This window comes from Anabrus simplex, chromosome 5 (assembly GCF_040414725.1).
Source record: "Anabrus simplex isolate iqAnaSimp1 chromosome 5, ASM4041472v1, whole genome shotgun sequence".
NCBI lineage: Eukaryota > Metazoa > Arthropoda > Insecta > Orthoptera > Tettigoniidae > Anabrus > Anabrus simplex.
In genome coordinates, this window is record NC_090269.1 from 365,452,056 (window position 1) to 365,473,409 (window position 21,354).

The 21,354-nt window shown below is 42.1% G+C and overlaps 1 protein-coding gene across 1 annotated transcript in view; it reads right to left on the bottom strand.

Annotated features, from left to right (window-relative positions):
• The window catches only part of LOC136874923 (GTP-binding protein REM 1-like), a 336,448-nt gene that overhangs the window by 127,670 nt on the left and 187,424 nt on the right, over nucleotides 1–21,354 (bottom strand). Inside the window, exon 3 of the mRNA XM_067148634.2 lies at nucleotides 18,069–18,261. Coding sequence (XP_067004735.2) covers nucleotides 18,069–18,261 — 193 coding nt within the window. The remainder of the gene's footprint in view (nucleotides 1–18,068; nucleotides 18,262–21,354) is intronic.

The window sequence follows — 21,354 nt, forward strand, 5'->3', positions numbered from 1 at the left end:
GTTAAACAGTTCTAGGAAAGCTCCCAAAGTAAGATTTTTTAAAGAAGCAACCAGAAGCAACTGTAGAGTAATAGTAGTCGTGTTTTCTTTTCTCGAGTTAACCACGCAGTGGAAGTCGTTTAGGAAGAATTACAGCAAGGAACCTGGCACAAGTAGACTAAGGGAAAAAGCCAGGACTCAGCTAAGGGCCCCTAGTCGCCAACCTACACTCCCAAGTTAAGAGACCCTGGGCCCCTCTTAGTCGCCTCTTACGACAGGCAGGGGACAGCGTGGGTGTTAGCATACCACCCCCATCCTCAGGGGATAAAAATTATGAAAGCCGATACAAACAGGTCCACAGTTATCTACGCAGTGTTATACCACTCCTATAAAAGTGAGAGATGTGATTCGACTGATAAGTGTAGCCCAATGTTCATATAATGTCTTCTTCGTCGTCTTTTTTATCAATCTGCTTTACGTTGCACCGACACGGATAGGTCTTATGGCGACGATGGGATAGGAAAGGACTAGGAATGGGAAGGAAGCGACCGTGGCCTTAATTAAGGAACAGCACCAGCATTTGCCTGGCGAGAACAATGAGGAAACCACGGAAAACCATTTTCAGGGCTGCCAACAGTGGGGTTCTAACCTACTATCATCCGAATGCAAGTTGATAGCTACGTGACCCAAACCGCACAGCCACTTCCTCGGTCTTCTTCTTCTTCTTCTTCTGATCTTATTCTTATGATGATGATGATGATGATGATGATGAAGTTGATGAGTATTACCTTGAATTGTTTCTTGGTGAAAGCCAACTGCAGACTATAGCCCTACAAATTATGATCACCAGTTTTCAAATGATGTTGAAAACACAATACAGATGTCGGCTTTGTACCATTTTTTCGGGGTGGTAGAATACATCCACGTCGTAATATTTGACTAGAGGGGGCCAGGTGCTTTCAACTTGAGAGTATGGTTTGCCACTGCGGGACCCATAGCTGAGTCCTGGCATTGCTTCCAATTACTTGTTTGCTCCCCACTTTTCTATCCTATCCGACCTCCCTTGGACAATTCTTGTTCTTTTCTGATACCGACGGTATTAGATGAGTATTAGGGAGTCTTTCATTTTCACGGACTTCGTGGCCTTTATTTCTTTAGACGATACCTTCATTTTTCGAAGTGCCTTATTTTCCCCCTCTAGTGTTAATAGCGGATGGTTGCCCAGTTGTACTTCCTCTTAAAACAAACCACCACCAACACTTTGTACTACTTAGCTGCATGGGTTATTCATAGACTAGTTAGAGTAGCTAAGAACATAACCCTCGTTGTACTGTATATATGGAGAGTAATTTTGCCTCAGAACCCAACAAATTTACCACATGAATGGTTAACAACAGTTAGCAAACACAATTTAAAGTACTCAACTCAAGAGAAATTCAATGTTTGTCAACATGCTGATGTAACCTTTTAGAAACGCAGTGCCGGTAACTACTTTCTTAATAAAGTAAATGTCAAAGGTAATTTACTACAACTGTCTTTAAGTACTTTAAGTTCAATATTTCATGTATGCATAATATAACCGTACAGATTTCTATGTTTCTGTCAATAAGGTTACGTATTTTGACAGATGATATTAACAAGAAACACACTAAGACAAAGTTTTATGGAAGAAAAAGAGCATACATGAACACTTCTGCTGATTCTTGTTTCCCAAACACCGAGGTCGATAGCTGCAGTCGCTTAAGTGCGACCAGTATCCAGAATTCGGGAGATAGTGGGTTAGAAACCCACTGTCGGCAGCCCTGAAGATGGTTTTCCGTGGTTTCCCATTTTCACACCAGGCGAATGCTGGGACTGTGCCTCAATTAAGGCCATGGCCGCTTACTTCCTACTCCGAGGCCTTTCCTGTGCCATCGTCGCTACAAGACCTATCTGTGTCGGTGCGACGTAAAACAGCTTGTAAAAATATGTGTTTCCCAAACAATGAAAGTTTTGTTACATTAATTCTCTTCCTATTCAAATACCTGTGAATGTATTCAGGTCTATTATGAGTTATATAATTATATATACATGGACAATAGATGCCCAGTTAAATTCTACATGAAAAATAGTTGTTCGTTTATTTTTATTTCAATATTTAGTACCTAAATCCTCTAAATTCGAATACACTTGCCTTTGGTTACGCTCACTTAAAGACTCAATATGGCGGCTGCATAAGTAACATTCGCGTCTTGACCTCCTTAGACTGACCTTGGCGAAAGGCAGTGCATAGTGGCGCTGCGGACAGGATGACGAGGCACTATCTCAGTCTCGCTTGAGAATGTTTCGGAACAATTGACACTCGGTGTTGCGGAACAGCGGAACACAACTGTGCACCGGCACAGTGTACCGAAACAGGGACATAGTGCCCAACCTTACATTGCACCCCATTCTTTTTAACTCCCGACGCACAGTCACTGTGCTGACTGGACTGCTGATAGCATTTTGGAACTCACGAGTGATTTCTTGCGACTTATTACAACCACCCTCCGCAATGCTCGACGGTCTGCCTAGTCTTGGTTTAGATGCAGTCGTTCCTTCGCGTTTCCACTTCACAGTCACATCAACAGTCAACAGAAGGGTTGAAATGTTCCTGATGGTTTTGTTACTAAGATGACATCCACTTTCGAAGTCACTGAGCTCTCCTGACCGACCCATTCTCCTATTACAGCTTCTCTACTGGCAACGCGATGCTCCCTGCCTCTTTTTATATTGGCGAGTCCGCCTCTCGTGCCATCTAGAGTTCAATTCCGCATTACATAGGGGTGTCCGGATACATTTAATCAGGTATTAACAAACAATTGCTTCTACAGCAACCATTATTAAACTGATGCAGTCCATGAAGAAACTCAAAATTAAACTTTAAAAAAATTTCCCAGTCCGTTTGTATGGTTGTAAGAGCCACCATGTTTGCATATATAAGCTGCATATAAACTTCTAATATAGGAGAGGAGGATACTTAAAAATACCCAGCCATACGGAAAGGGTGATTGAGATATTTTTGTTGTTGTTTTGGGCGAGTAAATCTCTCCATTTCTTTCCAAGAATACTCGAAGAGGGCGGCTTTTGTTTACTACCAATTTACAGCATCAAGATTCAGAAACTTGTTTACCTATGTATAAATGCCTCTTTTGAAGGACTAATACACGAAGAAATATCAAGGTTAGTTTGAACAATCATTACATTATTCCTTTAAAGGTGAAGTCACTGACGATTACATGTTTGATCAGAGTTACCAATGCCTAGCAGTAAAATTAACATTTAGTATCGCAAAAAATACTCCGATATTCACCAAAATTATCGTCCTTTAAATAGAAGTCTAGAATTATTTATTTTCAAGAAACGACTATCAATCAATCAATCAATCAATCAATCAATCAATCAATCAATCAATCAATCAATCAATCAATCAATCAATCAATCAATCAATCAATCAATCAATCAATCAATCAATCAATCAATCAATCAATCAATCAATCAATCAATCAATCAATCAATCAATCAATCAATCAATCAATCAATCAATCAATCAATCAATCAATCAATCAATCAATCAATCAATCAATCAATCAATCAATCAATCAATCAATCAATCAATCAATCAATCAATCAATCAATCAATCAATCAATCAATCAATCAATCAATCAATCAATCAATCAATCAATCAATCAATCAATCAATCAATCAATCAATCAATCAATCAATCAATCAATCAATCAATCAATCAATCAATCAATCAATCAATCAATCAATCAATCAATCAATCAATCAATCAATCAATCAATCAATCAATCAATCAATCAATCAATCAATCTACATTTAGCATTAAGCATCAATAACCATGATTAGAGAAAACCAATACATCTGTAATTTAAAATACAACAAATTTACTTTGAAACAATTCTACATCATGAAATAAGTGCGGAAGTTTAAATACCGGTATACTTACCAAAACTAAACTTTACTTTTTCCACACATGCCCTACATCATACTCATTGTTGGCTCAAACTTTTTGTAGCCGATGTTATATTTCTCAAATTCCCTTCCTTGCTGCCATCACTAGCACAACAGCATCAGTTTTTGTTTATGTAAGCTGTTTGCAGTTTTTCGAGCAGTGAAGGCCCATTCACTAGTTTGTAACTTCTGCATGCGTAACAATGAATACGTTTCCAACCGGATTCCCTCAAAACAGCTCTTTCATTATTACGTACTTAACTGTGTGCAAAGCTTTAAAACATTGAGAATTATATTTTTCCAGTTGGGCGAAAAATACTTGCTTTTCGCATTTACCCTATACAATACTGAGAACTTGTAAAATAAAATAATCAACTACCAGTCTTCAACTCTGGAACTTCTAGTTTTTATTAATGTACTTATTGTGAGAAATCATTATGTATTATTTGCCAGGCTGAGTATGAGTGGCTCAGATGTCAGAGTACTGGTTTCCTAATTCTAAGTTGGCAGGTTTGATCCCGGCTCAGTCCGATGGTATTGGAAGGTGCTAAAATACACCACCCACGTTTCGGACGCATTACTGGCGCTTAACATAACTCCTAAGCTACAAAATTCCAGCACCTCGGCGTCTTTGAAAACCGTAAAAATAGTTACCGGAAAGTAATCTACTGCCATCATTTACCGTCTCAGCTACGCAGAGAGTGAATTTTCCTGTTGCATTGCTCAGACACAACGAACGAAGGTCACTGCAACTTCTGTATCCGGTAGTTTGTAGTCACTGCGATGGACTGCACACAGCTGCAAAGGTCAATAACGCAGAAGTTTGGCACAGCGATAGTTGCAAAATGGCGAAGTGGTCGTTGGTGGAGGTCCGTAGAGTGAGCAGGTTCTGCGGGGTAAAGAACTGAACTGGCCAACATTCACAGGATTTTGTCTGTACAGTAGGACCTCAGCTAACCGTAGAGAAGGGTCGTTTTTTAGAGGTAAACAAACGTTTTAGTAAATGAAGACAATACATATACAATATAAATAATTTTTAATAATTATTACTGCTTGTCTTAACCACATGATATAGATGTTGATTCCCATAGGGAATCTGAAATATTTGCTCCGAATGAGTATATTTATAATACCAATACAAATGGTCCGTTATTGGACATTATAAATTTTCCAGCTAACTCATTCCTGGTTGCCAGCGTTTCGCCCCCGTGTGCTAATCTGGGCTCATCAGTTGGTACCTAGCACACCAACCAAGACGCAACCAGGAATGAGTTAACTGGAAAATTTATAATCTCCAATAACGGACTATTTATATTGGTATTATAAATGTACTCATTCGGAGCAAATATTTCAGATTCCCTATGGGAATCAACATCTGTGTCATCTGATGGCCAAGCAGGCATCAATGTTTGGTAATGAGACAAAGTCTCTCATAGTGCATTGGCACTGCCGGTGGTTACAATTAGCCTACGCAGTGGCCTCCACGGTGATCAAGATGTACTCAACCACCTTCGCATGCAAGGTTACCCAGCTGAGAATGCATCTCGGGTCCAGGACAATCTTCTTCCAACACGGCGGGTCCTGCTTCACATCTCCACAGCAGCTGCCGTCCAGAAACTTCTTTCCCACGGTGTGACCTTCGCCGGCTACTATTACACAGCGCCGCCTTCTCCTCGCTACTTTGCAGACGCCTTTGAGCTGCCCATCACAACACCGTCACCTCAAGGCACGTCACAACTACTACCATCGTGTTCGTTCCACACAACCCTTGTCACCACCACAACCCCTACTATCCACACCTCTTTTACTGACACCTCCTTTCATCCTCCCATCACCACCACTGCTATGTCCAATCCTCCCCCCATTATGTCATCTCTTATCCCCACCCTTCCCACCCCTGACCACCCCAGCCAACAATCCGCCTTCACTCCGCCACCCGCAGATGACTCTACCACCGACCAACATGCAGCTGCAATACGTACACCACCGTCTCCGTCAACGCCTGACCGTTCTACCATGTATAGCTGCGTCGTGTGTGGCGTGGACCCCACTATACCTGTAGCAGCAATAGCCCATGAACTTCGCCTGGCAGGACTACCACTACGACGAGCATTTAGGATTTACAACGAACATGGACCTACATTTCTAGTACGCCTACATCTCCCGACTCAAGACGCCGCTCAACGACTCATCACCCACGGCACGCATCTCTACGGCCGCTTCCACCGGGTCGAACCGTCTCGATCGCCTCCCCAAAACATGCCCCCGACCTAACACACCACGTCACCGTCCCCGGCCAGCCCCTCCTTTCCACTCACCTCATCTACACCTCCGTGCTTTTCCTTCCCCAACTTCGCCTACATCAGATCTACTTCGCCTACTCCACACATCTTTAATTCACATCTCTTCTGTGTTTCCCACCCTCGCCTCTCACCTTACCCTTAACACCTTAGTATAAACCTTCGCTACGATCATATATCTGTGTCTTAGTAATCATGAAATCTCTTTGAATCTCTGTATTGTTACTACAATAAAAACTCTGCATAACACTACAGTACATCCCCCTTAGCCACGAGGCCGTTCCTTTTACATCCCACATTCTTCACATCGCATTTTCCCATCTCCTTCTTTTCACAAATCTTCCCAACCCCGCCCAAGCTCACGGCCAGAGGGAGGGCGTTACCCTTCAGGTGGCCCACCTCACCCCTTCAGGGTGGCGAATGAAAGCATTAATAGTTAGTTAGCCACCACGCCATGCGTCTTGGTAGGTGTGCTAGGTACCAACTGATGAGCCCAGCCTAGCACACGGGGGCGAACCGCTGGCAACCAGGAATGAGTTAGCTGGAAAATTTATAATTTCCAATAACGGACCATTTATATTGTCTTAACCACATACAGTACATTCATTCCCGAGAGGCGAGACAAATTTTCTACTGCGGTTAAAAGTGCAGTCACCTGATGTCACAAACTGTGGTATTGTCTCTGGCCGAACAAAACCATCGTCATCTATCACGTATCGCCTGGTTCGATCACGGAACTCGGTATTATGACCGGTGAGTCAATATTTTGTAGTAAAGCTCTCCACTTTGTATGCAGCTCTCTACACTGTTATAGCGATCTGTATTCAATAGGGAGGCACTTGCCATTAGCAACTCGTTTTTTTTTGCTTCCAACACATGCAATGTTTTATTTATTTTAGCTTTACATGAATGGATTGAAATATAATACAAGCTAGGACAAATCGACTACCAAAAGTACACATTATTCAAGCATTTCAAAACCAACCTGTTATAAAGGATGGAATAATAAATGCCACAACCAAACACTCGGATGGAAAAAGACCGGACATAGCAGGAATTGAATTGAAAATACGAAGGGATATGTTGGCATAGTTACAAAATATCGTTGCTTCTTATTAACGACATAAAGAGTTCTTCGAGTAAGTTTACGCATGATAATAATAATTGTACCGGGCGGTACACCTCCACGCCACTAATTTAAAATTTGCGCCAGTTGAAACTCCTCTGCTGGAGGAAGTCTGAACTTTATCTACGCTATTAATTCTTTACTTTCTCAGAAGATGTCACCACGTGGAAAATTTTGAGTTTTTGAACTGTGTCATTTTTGATGTGTTTTTGTTTCGCTTGAAGTAAGAAGTGTGAACTTTCTCTTCTAGAGGACACTACTGAAGATCAACAATAGTGCACCCTAGTGCGAAGTCAAAGAACTATTTTGTTGGAGAAATTTTTATTTCAAATGTTTGTTCTTTGCTAAATTTTTTTTCAGTCATTGGTTAAGTTGGCAATATTAACCTCTTTTTTCCCCTTGTTTTTAATCTAGCCTATCCCGAATTTCTTAAATTAATTTTCCACCAATTATGTGTTTCTTCTTAGTATTGTGTAGGGGGTTTATTGATGAACCAATAAAATCCTCGTGGGAGGGTGTTCTCATTCCCCTAACGCCTAGAACCTTCCGCGAGAGTATTTAAACTGCTGATTTTAGGGTCTCCGGGCCACTTCTGTTCCATCTTTCAGTGTATAAAGTACATAGCAGGAGGCGGGAAGCGCCTCTTTCCTCGGCAGCGGTCAACAACTAGGTAATGGCCAATTAATAACCTTTTTTCTTGGCTAGCTCAGCAGTTTAACTCTCGGGGCGGGTTCTAAGCGTTCCACCATGTAACCTTTTCCTAAATGTAACTACTCTTTCATATATTCTCTTTTAAAGCTACATACTGGGATAGAGAGTGCTAACCCTCTCGAGCTCCCACTCATATTGTTTTGAGGTGAACTTATTTTTCTCAACCTATTCTTCGTTAACGTAAAACAAATTGTTCTCTTCTTAAGTCACCTCTTTAGTATGGGATTAGCCCTTGTATTAACGGCATAGTGCCCAGTAGGTCTTTATCAAAGTGTATTAGGAGTGCAAGTTCGCCTCCTCTCAAATTGTTACCTTAGAGGTCATTTAATTAACCTTCTTTTCATTTTATAGACCTCAGTAGATTGGGTATTCTACCCCTGTGTTTAGGTCCGTTGAGGACAACTTGAAGGTGGAGTTTGGTGTGGCCTGGGAGAGGCTTAAATTTGAGAGCGAGTGGCTCTTTTGAAAATTGAGTGTTGTACGCCTCGTGGAGGCTTTTCTGTGTAATTTGGAGCAAGGGCTCCTAGGCATGAATGGGGTTTTCTGCCCTTCTGTTGAAACTTGTGTTTGGGGTAAAACTGGGCTGATTGCCCTAGCATTGTGGAGTCAGGGCGCGAAGCCCAAATCTTGTAAATATTGTAACTACCCTTTGGACTTGCTACTTTGTACCTGCCATGCTTGTTATTTCTTTGTTTTAAAAAAGAAAATATAACCTTGTTAAATTTTAAATTAATTTTACTTTAGTAGCTTGAGACCTGTTCACCACCCCGCACCTTCTTTCACGCATAACTACCACAAAACTCGGTAACAAGTGGTAGCAGAGCGTGGTTGAATGGGTCTCAATTTAGCCCCTTTTGACGGCTAAACATTGTTTTGTTCCGATCTCTAACTATTTTCCCAGTTGCTGGAATTTTTTGAGTTTTTCAAAATTGTTCTGTCACCATGCCCGGCCCTCGCGATGTTCTCCATCTTATCTATTTGCGCAAGGAGGAGTTGATCTATGAATTGACTATTAGAAATGTACAATCTGGAGGCACGGTTGCAGTAGACACAAACAAGCTTAGAGAGTCCCTAGATTTGCCCATTTCCATCCCCAATTTGGGAGAGAAAGAAATTGACGACTCTCTTTCCACGATCACGGAGAATATTACTGGGCTAGCTTCTGTAGTTAGTTTTTTCGATGAAAATGATCCTTCTCCTAATCAAATTAAGCGTGTGCAAGCTAGGCTATATCACTTTTCAAATAGAGTTAATGATCTGTTGTCTCTGAAGTTGAATGACGTTCAGAAGAAGGAAGCTAGTACGCTGCTTGAAAATATGTCTGAATTATCTAGCAAGGTCACTCAATTGTTAACTGGGGAGGTTCCTCCCAAAACTGATCAACCCGTCACGGTGAATGTAGGTAGCGAGGAAGAGCCTCATAAGGGAGAAGTCAATAGGATAACCGTTGCTGCTCAAACAACTTCTGCCCCATTGGACGAGTCTGAACGCCGTGCATCGTTGAGTAACATCCGTTCTGAATTAACTACCTTGCCATTGAAATCTTTACCTACTATGTCACCCGGGTTTAGCAGCTTGCCTCATCCATTGGCAATGTTGCTCAGAGGTATCTCTAAGTTTTCGGTTAATACCACCAGTGAAGTAATTTCATTTTTAAGATTTCTGGTTGAATTTCAGGATCATGCCCTTGTGTTTTCTCTTTCTCCATGTCAAATTTTGCAAATCATCTATCCTTATGCAATTGGTATTCTTTCTGACAAAATAGTAAGAGCCATAGCCGAACAGTCATCTATTGAAGATTTTCATGCACACTTGCTTGCAAATTTTATTCCCGCCCGCGCGAGGTCATCTCTGATTCAGAAGTACTATTATCGTGTACAGCGCTTGGATGAGAACTTGGCTGATTTCATACAAGACATTAAGTTTTATACTAGGGTGTTTGCCCTTCATTTTCCTGAAGATCAGATTGTACAGGCTATTGTAGAAGGCATTTCACCATCTTATAGGTCATATTTGTGTTTCGCGGCGTGCCCGCAAACTTTCTCTGAACTTGAAGCGTTGGCCGTCTCAGCGGAAGGAGTGAGGTACGCTGACTCTTTGCGTGTGGCAAAAGAACCCCCTCCTTCGTTTAGTAATACTCGGCCTCCACCGCGCCGACCAGTCACACCCCGTAAATGTTATGCTTGCGGGTCGCCTGACCATCTTCGCAATAAATGTCCGTTGGTCAAAACTAGTAGGGCAAATAATGGAGCTGGTTCAGCACAAGGCTGTTTTAAATGTGGGGCTTTCTCACATATCGCCAAGAATTGCCCAAACTCGATTAGCACCCCCTCCTGCTCAACTTCTGGTGCAAATTCTACCTATGCCAATAATAAAAAGTGACTAGTGGCTTCGGCTGAGTCGACTAATCCATCTTCCCGAGACTCAGCCCCTAGTAAACAGGTTGTAAATTCAGGGAACGAGCAATTTTCAAATTTATCTTTTGAAGGTCCCAAAGAGTGTCTTAGGATTGCGGCGGATTCCCCCGCACCGGTTCCTTTTCTTAAGATTGAGTTAAATAACGAGCCTATAACAGCTCTCTTAGATTCAGGCAGTGTTTGTTCGATTATTTCGGCTGAGTGGTATTCTAAATTGAAGTCTGTTTGTAAACTCCCTGACTATGTCTCATCTCCTGTTCAATATGTTTCGGCTAATTCATCCCCATTAGAAATTCTAGGTTCCTTATTGGTCAAAATTCGTATTTTTAAATTCACATGGAAAGTTAAATTGTTTGTGGCCAAGCTCTTGTCTTGCCCCATTATATTGGGAGCGGACTTTATTTTTCACACTGGTCTTGTGCTCGACCTTCAGAGTAGGTCTTGCACTTTCAAATTTGCCTCTAATTGTAACATCCCTTTATTAAAGTGTAATTCTGCATCATGTTCTTCTATTTCGCCTACCCAGGATGAGATGTTGTTAGATCTTAGACATCTACCTGAGGAGCAGGCTGATAGTATTCGTAAGCTGTGTCAGTCGTTTCCAGAGGTGTTTTCTGATACTCTTGGTGTTACTGACCTGATCGAATACAAAATTGAGGTCACGGATTCGATTCCTGTCCGTTTTCCACCGTATAGGCTATCTCCACCTAAAATGAAGGCATTGAAAGAAATCATCGATCAAATGTTGAAGGATGGTATTATTAGGCCCTCTAAGTCGGCGTATTCTTCGCCTATTTTTTTAGTTCCGAAACCCCAAGGAGGCTTCAGGCCTGTCATTGATTATAGGGCTCTCAATAGGAAGGTGGTGTTGCAATCTGTGCCCCTTCCTGACCTTCATTCTTGCTTTTCATGGTTTCGTAAGGCCAAGTTCTTTACTATCTTGGACTTGAATCAGGCCTATAATCAAATTCCCCTTGCCGAAGAGTCTAAACATCTTACAGCGTTTGCCACGGACTGGAACTTATACGAATACAACCGCGTGCCTTTCGGGCTCCCCACGGGAGCAGCTGTACTCACTAGGCTACTAGATAGGGTCTTCTCCGACATCAAATTTGAGTACTTATATCACTACTTGGACGATGTCGTCGTATTTTCAGAGACTTTTGAAGAGCATCTAGATCATTTGCGAGAAGTTCTCGATCGCCTTCGTAAGGCTGGGTTAACTGTTAAGTTGTCCAAGGTCGCCTTTGCTAAGCCCTCTATGTCTTTCCTAGGGCATATTGTGTCATCTGATGGTGTAGCAGTCGATCATTCTAGAACACAGGCCATCCGTGATTTTAAACCTCCCAAGGACATTAAAGGTATCGCCAGGTTCATTGGTATGGTGAATTTCTTCAGGAAGTTTATTCCTAACTTCGCTAATAGAGCGGCGCCCTTAAACCTTCTTCGTAGGAAAGGCATCAAATTCGAGTGGGGACCTTCTCAACAAGCCGCTTTTGAAGACCTTAAATTAGCTCTTTGTAATGCCCCTGTACTTGCTATGCCTGATTTCTCGAAGAAATTCATCGTCCAAACCGACGCGTCGTCGTCAGCAGTAGCGGCAGTCCTTCTTCAAGAGACTGAACTAGGGAGGCGACCCATCGCCTGTGCATCTAGGACTTTGTCGGCTCAAGAAGCCAAGTATTCCATCTATGAGCTCGAAGGTTTGGCAGTCTTATTCGCCTTAGAGAAGTTCCGTCTCTATCTGGAACATGTTAAATTCGACCTGGAGACAGATAATCAAGCCTTAAGCTGGGTCTTAGGTAGGCCGCGTCGTACTGGTCGTATAGCCCGCTGGGCCATTCGTATTTCTGCCTTCCAGTTTGATGTTAGACATATCAGAGGTACCGAAAATATTGTCGCTGATGGACTCAGCCGTATGTTTTCAAACGACGTTGAGATCCATGTACCGGTCGACAGTTCATCACCTTCCGAGTCCACACTATCTGATGTTAATACCATCTTAACTGATGCTCCCATGCTTTTTAGGGATATTGAGAAATACCAACGTGAAGATCCGACGCTGGCTCCGATAATGGAAACCCTTTCTTCTGGGGAACATGTTGTCCCTTATGTTCTGAGGAATGGTGTTTTATGTTGCCCATCGAGGCATGACAAGATGATGAAGGTTGTCGTTCCAGCTGTTCTCGTGCCTATGATCGTCAAATATTATCATGAGACCCCATTAGGAGGGCATCTTGGAATCTTTAAAACCCGTGAAAAGATTCGTGAAATGTTCATCTGGAAAGGTATGGACGGTGAAATCCGTGAACTAGTAAAGGCTTGTAAATCCTGTTTGATTAGTAAACCAACCATGTCCACCAAGGTAGGCCTTTTGTCTTCCCATCAAGCGTCACGCCCCATGGAACGCCTGTACATTGATTATGTAGGACCCTTCCCCCAGTCAAAGGGTAATGCCAACAAGTTCATCCTTGTATGCGTAGATGGTTTTACCAGATTTTCTTGGTTATTTCCGACTAAGCTGGCTACCGCTCAGTCTACCATTACTTGCTTAAATTCTATTTTTGCTTCTTTTGGTCCGTGCCAATATATTGTATCTGATAATGCTAAGGCTTTTACATCTAATTTATTTCGTAAATTCTGTTTTGACTTATCCATCTCTCATGTAACTACTGCTTATTACCCTCAACCATCTCTGGCTGAACGGGTTAATCGTAATCTCAGGTCCGCACTTATTGCCTATCATCATGAAGATCATTCCAGGTGGGACACGTCCCTGCATTGGTTAGCTTTTGCTTTGAATTCGGCGGTTCATGAATCACATAAATTTACTCCAGCTTCTTTGATGTTCAAATTTGTTCCCAACACGCCGCTCTCTAACCTCTGGTCTCTGAGTGACATTCTACCCGAGACAATAGATCCAGATAATATTAAAGATCTTTGGAAGAAGGCTAAAGCCAACCTTAAGGTATCTCATGAAAAGGTTAGGGAAAGGTATGATCGTGGACGGAGACCCACCACTTTGAAGGTAGGTGACCAGGTGATGGTCAAGAACTTTGTTCCCGCGGGCAAGCTTGCCCCCAGATTCCATGGGCCATGCATTATTCTGGATTTCCTTACGCCGGTTACCTTATTGTTAAGTAACCCAGCCACCGAGAGGATATTTAGAGTTCACCTGTCCCAGGTGAAACCGGTGTAATTTCTGTGTTAACTTGCTTCATATTATTTTGAAAGGAATATGAAGGTTATTTTTTTTTTGAGTTTCACTTTTAAGGCTTTCTGCCCCTTCTATTATATTTTGTCTTATATGTAAGCTTTTTGTAAAACCTTCCCCGATCCGTTAAACTGCCATTTTGTCCTTACCATGGCCATTACCACGCTCCCGTCTCCTGCTATACACACTGTGGCTTGATTACATTAAATGCCATGGACACCTGCACGCCGCTGACCCCTCAACCTCTTCACCAAGCCTGTGCCCTCAAAAAGATGATGGTCCAACACAATTCTGCCGCCTAGCTTTAATGTTTCAGTGCCCCCGCAGCCGCGCGGCGCCGTGCAGCAACTGGGGCAGAGGACGGGCCCCCTCTTCTCCAGCGAGGACGTCAGGTGTACGGCGAGCCGGAGCTCTCCTCCCGGCCAAGGCTGATGCGCGGCGCACGACCTGCTACTTGCCCGCAGCCTGTATATGTTCACCGCGGGCGCGGCGTGTTTCAACACCTCTGCTCCCCTCATAGTGCGGGCGAGCGGTATCTCAGGGTACTTGAGGGGTCCGAGCGGCCTCCTTTTGGACGCAAGCTGCAACGGCCGGTCTGGCCATTCAACTTAATCAACATCAACTACATGGACAGTTACGATAAGCAATGACTACACTTGGGAATTCAACAGCAATATTTGGCGGCAATTGCAAAATTTTTCTTCACCTCTAAGTATTAAAAGTTTATCTTCAGAAATTCAACTTCTACAAATATAAAGACTTTACTTCACCTGCAACAACCAAATTTTGAAACTGAATCAAACCAAATTAAGAAAATCTTATAAATGCTTCTGCAATCAATCTTCATATCCACAGCATAACTTGGACCTTGTTTCAAACAGATTTCATGTGTCACCCCTGGAGGTACTTTTAGGGGGGGAGGTCTGTACCGGGCGGTACACCTCCACGCCGCTAATTTAAAATTTGCGCCAGTTGAAACTCCTCTGCTGGAGGAAGTCTGAACTTTATCTACGCTATTAATTCTTTACTTTCTCAGAAGATGTCACCACGTGGAAAATTTTGAGTTTTTGAACTGTGTCATTTTTGATGTGTTTTTGTTTCGCTTGAAGTAAGAAGTGTGAACTTTCTCTTCTAGAGGACACTACTAAAGATCAACAATAGTGCACCCTAGTGCGAAGTCAAAGAACTATTTTGTTGGAGAAATTTTTATTTCAAATGTTTGTTCTTTGCTAAATTTTTTTCAGTCATTGGTTAAGTTGGCAATATTAACCCCTTTTTTCCCCTTGTTTTTAATCTAGCCTATCCCGAATTTCTTAAATTAATTTTCCACCAATTATGTGTTTCTTCTTAGTATTGTGTAGGGGGTTTATTGATGAACCAATAAAATCCTCGTGGGAGGGTGTTCTCATTCCCCTAACGCCTAGAACCTTCCGCGAGAGTATTTAAACTGCTGATTTTAGGGTCTCCGGGCCACTTCTGTTCCATCTTTCAGTGTATAAAGTACATAGCAGGAGGCGGGAAGCGCCTCTTTCCTCGGCAGCGGTCAACAACTAGGTAATGGCCAATTAATAACCTTTTTTCTTGGCTAGCTCAGCAGTTTAACTCTCGGGGCGGGTTCTAAGCGTTCCACCATGTAACCTTTTCCTAAATGTAACTACTCTTTCATATATTCTCTTTTAAAGCTACATACTGGGATAGAGAGTGCTAACCCTCTCGAGCTCCCACTCATATTGTTTTGAGGTGAACTTATTTTTCTCAACCTATTCTTCGTTAACGTAAAACAAATTGTTCTCTTCTTAAGTCACCTCTTTAGTATGGGATTAGCCCTTGTATTAACGGCATAGTGCCCAGTAGGTCTTTATCAAAGTGTATTAGGAGTGCAAGTTCGCCTCCTCTCAAATTGTTACCTTAGAGGTCATTTAATTAACCTTCTTTTCATTTTATAGACCTCAGTAGATTGGGTATTCTACCCCTGTGTTTAGGTCCGTTGAGGACAACTTGAAGGTGGAGTTTGGTGTGGCCTGGGAGAGGCTTAAATTTGAGAGCGAGTGGCTCTTTTGAAAATTGAGTGTTGTACGCCTCGTGGAGGCTTTTCTGTGTAATTTGGAGCAAGGGCTCCTAGGCATGAATGGGGTTTTCTGCCCTTCTGTTGAAACTTGTGTTTGGGGTAAAACTGGGCTGATTGCCCTAGCATTGTGGAGTCAGGGCGCGAAGCCCAAATCTTGTAAATATTGTAACTACCCTTTGGACTTGCTACTTTGTACCTGCCATGCTTGTTATTTCTTTGTTTTAAAAAAGAAAATATAACCTTGTTAAATTTTAAATTAATTTTACTTTAGTAGCTTGAGACCTGTTCACCACCCCGCACCTTCTTTCACGCATAACTACCACAAAAACTCGGTAACAATAATAATAATAATAATAATAATAATAATAATAATAATAATAATAATAATAATAATAATAATAATAATAATAATTTCGTGTGGCTATTTCTAGCCGGGTGCAGCCCTTGTAAGGCAGACCCTCCGATGAGGGTGGGCGGCATGTGCCATGTGTAGATAACTGCGTGTTATAGTGGTGGTGGATAGTATTATGTGTGGTGTGTGAGTTGCAGGGATGTTGGGGACAGCAGAAACACCCAGCCCCCGGGCCATTGGAATTAACCAATGAAGGTTAAAATCCCCGACCCGGCCGGGAATCGAACCCGGGACCCTCTGAACTGAAGGCCAGTACGCTGACCATTCAGCCAACGAGTCGGACGGTTGAATTAATAAACGTGGGTGAATCAGCGTCAGTAGATTTACCAGGTGTAGGATATAACGCGAGTAAACTGTGAACCATGAAATCCTTGTGCTACATATATCCGTTTCATTACGCGTTTTATTACTGTAGTTCATCCAAACTACATTTAGTATTGTTGAAGAATGAACACATTTACATGAGATATGAAACGGAAAATTACTGGGGTAGGGCACGTCACACCCCACTCTCCTACCACCAACCCTGACAAACAACGCTCATGTTCTTCATTATCATCTTGCTGAGAACGGACGCAATTGTTGAACTGAGATGGCTGCCATCAAGAGATAAAAGGGATAAGGTAAAATTAACGATCCCAAAGTTCTTCTTACCGAGCTCGATAGCTGCAGTCACTTAAGTGAGGCCAGTATCCAGCAATCGGGAGATAGTGGGTTCGAATCCCACTGTCGACGGCCTTGAAGATGGTTTTCCATGGTTTCCCATTTTCACACCGGGCAAATGCTGGGGCTGTACCTTAATTAAGGCCACGGCCACTTCCTTCCCATTCCTATCTTTGTCGGTGCGACGTAAAGCAAATAGCAAAAAAAAGTTCTTCTTGATACTTCACAACTCATTAGAAAGGAACAGCACAACACCCCGTTGAAGTCGACGAGGGAAAAGATAAGATCATTCACCAACCATTCAGTGTTACCTAAATAAGTACAACCTTGAGGTCTCTGAGATCATAGGGCTCATGCTGGGTACAATGGGCACCATTACTAAACTATTGCTCACCTACTTACGACGCTTTGGTATGCCGAATGAGACCATCGTGAACTGGGGCATACAGAAAGTCTTGATATCGATGTTGAGATATCACCTCTATTCACCAGCCTCTTAATTAAACCTATTGAAAGTATTTTTCTTTTAATATTTGATCTACCGAGCTCGATAGCTGCAGTCGCTTAAGTGCGGCCAGTATCCAGTATTCGGGAGATAGTAGGTTCGAACCCCACTGTCGGCAGCCCTGAAAATGGTTTTCCCTGGTTTCCCATTTTCACACCAGGCAAATGCTGGGGCTGTACCTTAATTAAGGCCACGGCTGCTTCCTTCCCACTCCTAGCCCTTTCCTTTCCCATCGTCGCCATAAGACCTATCTGTGTCGGTGCGACGTAAAGCAAATAGCAAAAAAAAGTATTTGATCTTGCTTCTTGTATATACCTTTGTTACTAAGGACTGTCTTCTTTACATTATCATTAGAATTATTGTATATCTTTGTTAAGAAATTGTACTTAGATTACTGAATTTGTGTTTTATGATATTCTTTGTCAGTTTGGCAAACTCAAACGATTGAGAAAAAATTTAAATAAATAATTAATTAACCAACAATGCTGTGCTTTTAGGATGAATTTCTAATCAGTGATATTGAATTGTGTTGTCTTCCTGTGGAGAATATTGATTAAAAAATCTCATTGTCAGGAAAGAACGCAAGATAGTACGCATCAGAAGAAGGTTACAACAAGCAGTTCTCTGTCGCAAATTGTCCATTCTATGCTATTGTATATTGCAATGTGTTGTGGATTACCTGCCATAGGAACCTCCCGTTTCCTCTCCAGGTCAGCCTTGTTCCCCACGAGAATCACTCCTCTGGATGCCACGTAGTCGCCTTTCCACAGGAAGAGAAGGATATCCTCGGCGACCTTGAGGCTCTTGCGGTCGACCACAGAGTAGACCACCACGAAGACGTCTGGGTTGTAGGTGGTGCAGTAGCTCTCCACCTGGACAGAAAGAGAAACAATCACGTTCTCAAACGAAGCAACTTCTCGTTTAACTTGATTGTTAATATCATGGGGCGGGCCACCTAGAAGGTAACGCCTTCTCTCTGGCCAGGATCACGGGAAGTGCAATTTGTTTAGGTATTAGAAACGTAAGGTTGGTTTATTAACGTAGACTTACGTCCCTCGAAAACGGGTGCATGGAAAGAAAAATGTTAAGATGCTTTTAGTGTTTGGGTAGAACGTGTAAATCACCGAGAGTTTTTAACGTACGATTATGTTTAATGCCTCAATTGACAGATACAAGAGGAGGCTACCTGCTGAAAAAAATTATGAAAATATGAAACGTGGTTTTCATGAAGAAGTTCTTCATAGTAAGGCAACATTTATGCTAAATGTGTGACGTCACACGTATACTCTGTTAAAAGATGGCGCTGTGGTGACTCGCGCGCTCAGTGGAGGTTACCTGTCGTTGTGAATACATCGTGGTCAGTTGTATAAAATAACAAATTGAAAAATGGAAAAGAAAAAAATGATTAGGATTGTAAAAAATAACGTGCAAAAGAAAGAGTTGGAAGAAGAAAAGTGAATGGTGAAGGAATAAATGAAATAAAAGGGAAAGAGCGTAATAAGCGTTACTATGGTAAACTGAAACAGACCGAGCTCGATAGCTGCAGTCGCTTAAGTGCGGCCAGTATCCAGTATTCGGGAGATAGTAGGTTCGAACCCCACTGTCGGCAGCCCTGAAGATGGTTTTCCGTGGTTTCCCATTTTCTCACCAGGCAAATGCTGGGGCTGTACCTTAATTAAGGCCACGGCCGCTTCATTCCCAGTCCTAGCCCTTTCCTGTATCATCGTCGCCATAAGACATATCTGTGTCGGTGCGACGTAAAGCCAATAGCAAAAAAAAAAAAAAAAAAAAAAAACTGAAACAGCGAAAACCATTTACAATAACTACGTTGAACTAAAGGAAGGTGCATCTACATCACGTACGACTTTGTTAGTGATTTCCTCAAACATCGGCTTAATTTAAATGTTGTGCCGAGCAACTATCCCAGCACATTGGGAAATTCATTCCTTGATCTTACTTTTTCTCGCAATTCTTCTTCTTCGTCTTCTTAATCTGTTTACTCTCCAGGGTTAGTTTTTCCCTCGGACTCCCTCTACCGCCTCAACGGCAGTGTCATGGAGCATGAGAATTTGGGTCGGAATACAACTGGGGAGGAGGACAAGTACCTCGCAAAGGGGGGGTTCAACTGCTATGCTGAACAGGAGTCCTATGGGGGATGGAAAGATTGGAAGGGGTAGACAAGCAAGAGGGAAGCAAGCCTTAAGTTAGGTACCATCCCGGCATTTGCCTGGAGGAGAAGTGGGAAACCAGGGAAAACTACTTTGAGGATGGCTGAGATGGGAATCGAACCCACCTCTATTTCAGTTGATTTCACGATGCTGAGTGGACCCAGTTCCAGCCTTCGTACCACTTTTCAATTTCGTGGCAGTGCCGGAATCGAACCCGGGCCTCCGGAGAAGGCAGCTAATCACGCTAATCACTACACCACAGAATCGGACTTACTCGTAATTATGTCTCTTATTTCTCATATCACAGACTCATACTACGCAGAGTTATTACCCACATTGCAAGTGTACCACTTTCTAGTGAATAAAATGTATTATCCACATAATATTTGTCTTTTATTTCTAATTAATAACTCTACGAAACCCTTCAAACCCTGCGGCCTAACGCCAACTTTTTTCTAATCTCTTAGGAGTAGCCGAATGTAAACGAGCCAACTTTCACGACATGTTGTAGAACATTTCGTAGCTTAAAAGTAATCATAGGATATAAACTTCATAGTTTTGATCGGCATTGTATTGTGATCACAATAACAATTATTAAATTAATGTCGTAATGGTCCACCTTTTCAATACTATAATATGAACTATTTTGAATTACATTACTAATCTAGGGAAACAAATGTACAAACACACAACTGACATTAAAATCTGGGATGAACTATGTGTAAAATTTGAAAAATAAACTAGGCTCAAAATTCTTAGGATCTGGAGTATGCTCATCATCCGGACTCTTTCTTGCATTAATATTTATATAATTGTATGAATATTAATGTCAACTGTGTGTTTGTATATTTGCTTTGTTATTAGATGTATTACATTAAGGCTGAAGATGGCCAGCCAAGGCCGAAACTAGTCCCTAGTTTAGTCATTCAAAATATTGCATATTATAGTATTGAAAAGGTTGACCATTACGACATTAATTTAATAATTATTATTGTGCTAAAAGTAATCAAGAACTGTTGAGACATTTATCCCACTGGATGATGAGGAGGTTAGTCGCAATCTTGAACAAGCCCTCGATGAACCATATCTGTGCCCAGTCACACACATCGTCATCTGATTTTCAAGAATGTCTCTTTTCAATTCCCCAATGACATGCAAATCACATGGAGTGAAATCCGGGCTGTAGGGAGGCAACTGAAATGTTTCCCATCCAAATATCTGAAGTGTATTGCACATAAAGTTGGCAGTGTGGGGTGGGCGTTGTCATGAAGAAGGGTAGTAGCGTTCGATAACATGACCCTGTGTTTTATCTTCACAGCGCACCTAATTTTTCGCAACGTGTCTTCATGACGCTGTGCATTGATTGCGGCCGCGTGCTGGGAGTGTTATGTGTTGTCACGAAGACATTACAGCGTCACGGAAACGATGTAGAAATTTATAATCATGCGGTTTCTTCTTTGGTAAAAATATCTCACCTAGAAACATCCATTTCCAATATGTACGTCAGCACACTGACAGCTAACACAAATAACTTTCAATATTAAGTGTACGAATGCAACGCTAATAACAATAATAATGTGTGCTCAATAAGAGCTCCAATGGTAAACTAAAATTTCGTTCTGTAAACTTACCGCTAACCATGCTCTCTACGCTGCCTCTCCCCACCACTAGAAAACAAAGAAAGCATTTCCCTGAAAACCACGCGGTTGGGGGTGCGCAGCTGTGAGCTTGCATTCAAGATAGTGGGTTCAAACCTCACTGTCGGCAGCCCAGAAGATGGTTTTCCGCGGTTTTCCA